The 3,315-nt window shown below is 32.0% G+C and overlaps 1 protein-coding gene across 1 annotated transcript; it reads left to right on the forward strand.

Annotated features, from left to right (window-relative positions):
* The first annotated feature begins 234 nt into the window (after positions 1-234).
* Positions 235-2,648, forward strand: LOC106143452 (NFU1 iron-sulfur cluster scaffold homolog, mitochondrial-like). The gene is made up of 5 exons (XM_013345545.2): positions 235-475; positions 556-782; positions 1,056-1,241; positions 1,699-1,886; positions 2,228-2,648. Exons 1-5 carry the CDS (start codon positions 402-404, stop codon positions 2,360-2,362), a joined length of 810 nt encoding a protein of 269 aa, XP_013200999.2. The 5' UTR covers positions 235-401; the 3' UTR covers positions 2,363-2,648.
* The last annotated feature ends 667 nt before the right edge of the window (positions 2,649-3,315 follow it).

Raw genomic sequence — 3,315 nt, forward strand, 5'->3', positions numbered from 1 at the left:
AATACTCCAATTTACACATTCATTGATAAAATTCTGGCAAATTCGCGTTGATGTTCAGGTCAAGCGCAATGCCCACTCCCAAGCAAGACCCCCGATTTTTCCCCTAGCTTCCCTTTTTGCGAAAGTTCTAGACGAAGACGCGCGCAACAGCTAGTGTGTTTTTACAATATCTTTTGAATAGAAAACGTCACAATATTAGGGAATAAATGGGGAAAATTATGACATGGGTTGGTAGCATTGCTTGTTTACAACTTACAACAAATTGATAAAAATTTAATTGCGTAAAAACACAAAACAAATCGACACTCTTATCATTAGTCCTTTCACATGCACCGTTTTTAAATAAAACCTGTAAAGCTTGATAAAAACTAGATTCTTTCATAATATAGAATAGGGAAAAAATGTTACGAAATTCCGTGAGATTCTTGAGAACACGCAGTCAATGCGGTCGAAAAAGTGCAACGTCTTTTTACAGGTTTGTTATAAACCTCTACTGTGATTAATATTTCTGGTAGTTGTGCTAAATCTAATCTTTTGTTTTTTTTATTAAAACAGATATGCGGAAAGCAGGCATTTCAGTGGATTTCAACCTATAATTTCTAGTACAAATGTGGGCATTGGATCACCTCTTGTCAACAATTGTTTTTGCCGCAATATGTTCATACAAACTCAAGACACACCTAATCCTAATAGCTTGAAGTTCCTGCCTGGTACTAAAGTCCTGGAACAAGGGCAAACCATGGATTTCCCTAACATAGGAGCAGCACAATGTAGTCCTCTAGGTATGAAACTTTAATCATTAATCTTGAAGTATATTAGCATTTGATGAAAAAGATAGAATAGAAGGCTTTGCTCCCGTGAGAATTTTGAGATTAAAAGTCTTTACTTATTATGTAATTTAAATTATATTTTATCAGTGTACAAAATTGCAGCAAAATCCTTTGTTGTACATGTCACATGGTTTTTGGAAACATTTATCATCACAGTTCACACTTCTACGAACCTTTTCTAAATAAATGTTGCTTGTTCTATGTGTATTTTTCTTTGTATTTCAGCAAAAATGCTATTCCGCATTGAAGGGGTAAAGGCTATATTCTTTGGTCCGGAGTTTGTGACTGTCACAAAACAGGATGATGATGTGGAGTGGAAGATATTGAAACCTGAAATTTTCGCAACAATCATGGATTTCTTTGCAAGCGGTCTGCCGGTTGTGACTGACGCGAAACCTTCAGGAGAAACACGTAATAATAATGATTTGATCCATAATATTACTTTTGTCTCACTGGTAAGAGTCCGTCAGTCCTTAGAAGAACACAAGGTATACTTTAACATCTTTGTCCATGATCAAGCAGAAGGATAATCAGTGAATTGTGTAGCTTCTTCAGTCTTAACTAAGATACCTTAGACTTTTATTTTTCAATTCTTGTTTATTTTTATTTGATTCTCTTGCCTTGACCTTTTGTGCAATATTCTCTTTTTCCACCTGGCTTTAGTCTCGGTTGCATCCTCACCACTCTATACCTCTGAAAATAGTCATTGGTACATGGATAAGGTGGGATTTGAACATGAGTCTTTTATGCGCATCACATATTTTAACTGGACACCGAAATTTTACTGTAGTTTAAGCAATATTCTGATATTACTGGATTATATCAGTTGATTGAACTGTTATGCATTTCTGCTAACCTAACATTTCAGAAATCAATGAGGATGATGACGAGATAGTGCAGATGATAAAAGAATTACTTGACACTCGCATCAGACCAACAGTCCAAGAGGATGGTGGTGATGTTTTGTTTGTAGACTTTAAAGACGGGATATTAAGGCTCAAAATGCAAGGATCCTGTTCTTCCTGCCCAAGCTCAATTGTGACTTTGAAGAATGGTGTAAGTTGTTTTTCTTTTTTTAAATGGTAGGTATTTGAGAAGAAGAGTAATGAGTATTAAAATTATTAACTTACTCTGCAGGAAAGTTTGAGACTTGGTTGAAGTGTAAGGGTTACATTTATGATAATAGACAAACATCTAAGACACAAGCCAATCAGAGTTTGTTTTCCATCATGACCTGACCGGGGATCGAACCCAGGACCTTTTGGTTTAGAGACGAGAATTTGATAACTTCGCCAAACAGGCCGTCAAACAAAAAAGAATTTTTTTTTTATTTCATTAAAATATTATTTTTATGAACAAAATTGATGAAATTAAAATTGTTTTGTTTTTACTTTCAGGTCCAGAATATGATGCAATTCTACATACCGGAAGTACTGGCTGTTGAACAAATCGACGACGAAGGCGAGAAGTTAAGCGAAAAAATATTTAGAGAATTTGAACAATTAAAAAACAAAGAAAAGAAAACTGAATAAAAATGTTAACTGTAAGTAGGTAGATATAGAATTGTATATATTGCATAGTATAATGTTATACGAAGTTCACAATTACATATTATGGGTTAAAGTAAATTATGCACGAATGTTTGAATTCTTTTGTTAACATAAAAAAATAGATTTGTTTTAAAGAATGATCAAAATAATTCAGAACTTCAAAGAATATTTTAACAGAAACATTGAATTATAGATCTTTATTTTAATTTGGCTGTATCTGCTTCTTTATTTATAAAGATAGTTATAAATAAATTGTTTTGTTAATCAAGTTGACATTTATTCTTTATTTCAATTTAAAAAAGCAACATTAGTCATTACATTGACTTACGTTTTGGCAACAACGGCGCCGGCGTCGAGTATCACAATACTCAGTAGTTCTTGTAATCTATTCTTGTATACATACATACATAAAATCACGCCTCTTTCCCGGAGGGGTAGGTATTCTTTTATACCTATATAAACAAGGTCTTTATTTTATAAATAAATTTTATAATCTATTGATTTTTCTTGATGATGATTTTCATGTTTTTTTTTATTTGATTCTGAAATTTAAAAAAAGTTGTTAATTGGTAGAAAACTGGCCATTTTTTAAGGTTTTCAGAGGGACTGAGGTAACTGTAGGCCATTTACTTAGATACTGATAGATGTGTCTTTTTGTTGAAAAATAAAATTTTAAAATAAGTATTTTTCAATAAAAATACATAGCAATACTGTTTATCTTTATTTACCCAAAGAAATGGACTTGTTAAAGAGAGTTTTGGTCTGCCTTTTTTGGAATTTTTATAAATATGAAATGGTTGACACAATATTATTTTTTAAAGTTTCCAAAAGAATGGGAGAAATAAATAAATTTAAACCAAATAGAAATTATATTATCATCATATTCTTATTAATACTTACAAAATATAAATATAATGAGTAAAAGGAAACCGCTA

Source organism: Amyelois transitella, chromosome 17, assembly GCF_032362555.1.
Source record: "Amyelois transitella isolate CPQ chromosome 17, ilAmyTran1.1, whole genome shotgun sequence".
Taxonomy (NCBI): domain Eukaryota; kingdom Metazoa; phylum Arthropoda; class Insecta; order Lepidoptera; family Pyralidae; genus Amyelois; species Amyelois transitella.

Coding starts and splice junctions, on each gene's coding strand:
- LOC106143452 (XM_013345545.2), top strand. CDS start 402: ATGTTACGAAATTCCGTGAGATTCTTGAGAACACGCAGTCAATGCGGT. Junction 476..555: donor AGTGCAACGTCTTTTTACAG/GTTTGTTATAAA, acceptor TTATTAAAACAG/ATATGCGGAAAGCAGGCATT. Junction 1,887..2,227: donor TTGTGACTTTGAAGAATGGT/GTAAGTTGTTTT, acceptor TTTTACTTTCAG/GTCCAGAATATGATGCAATT.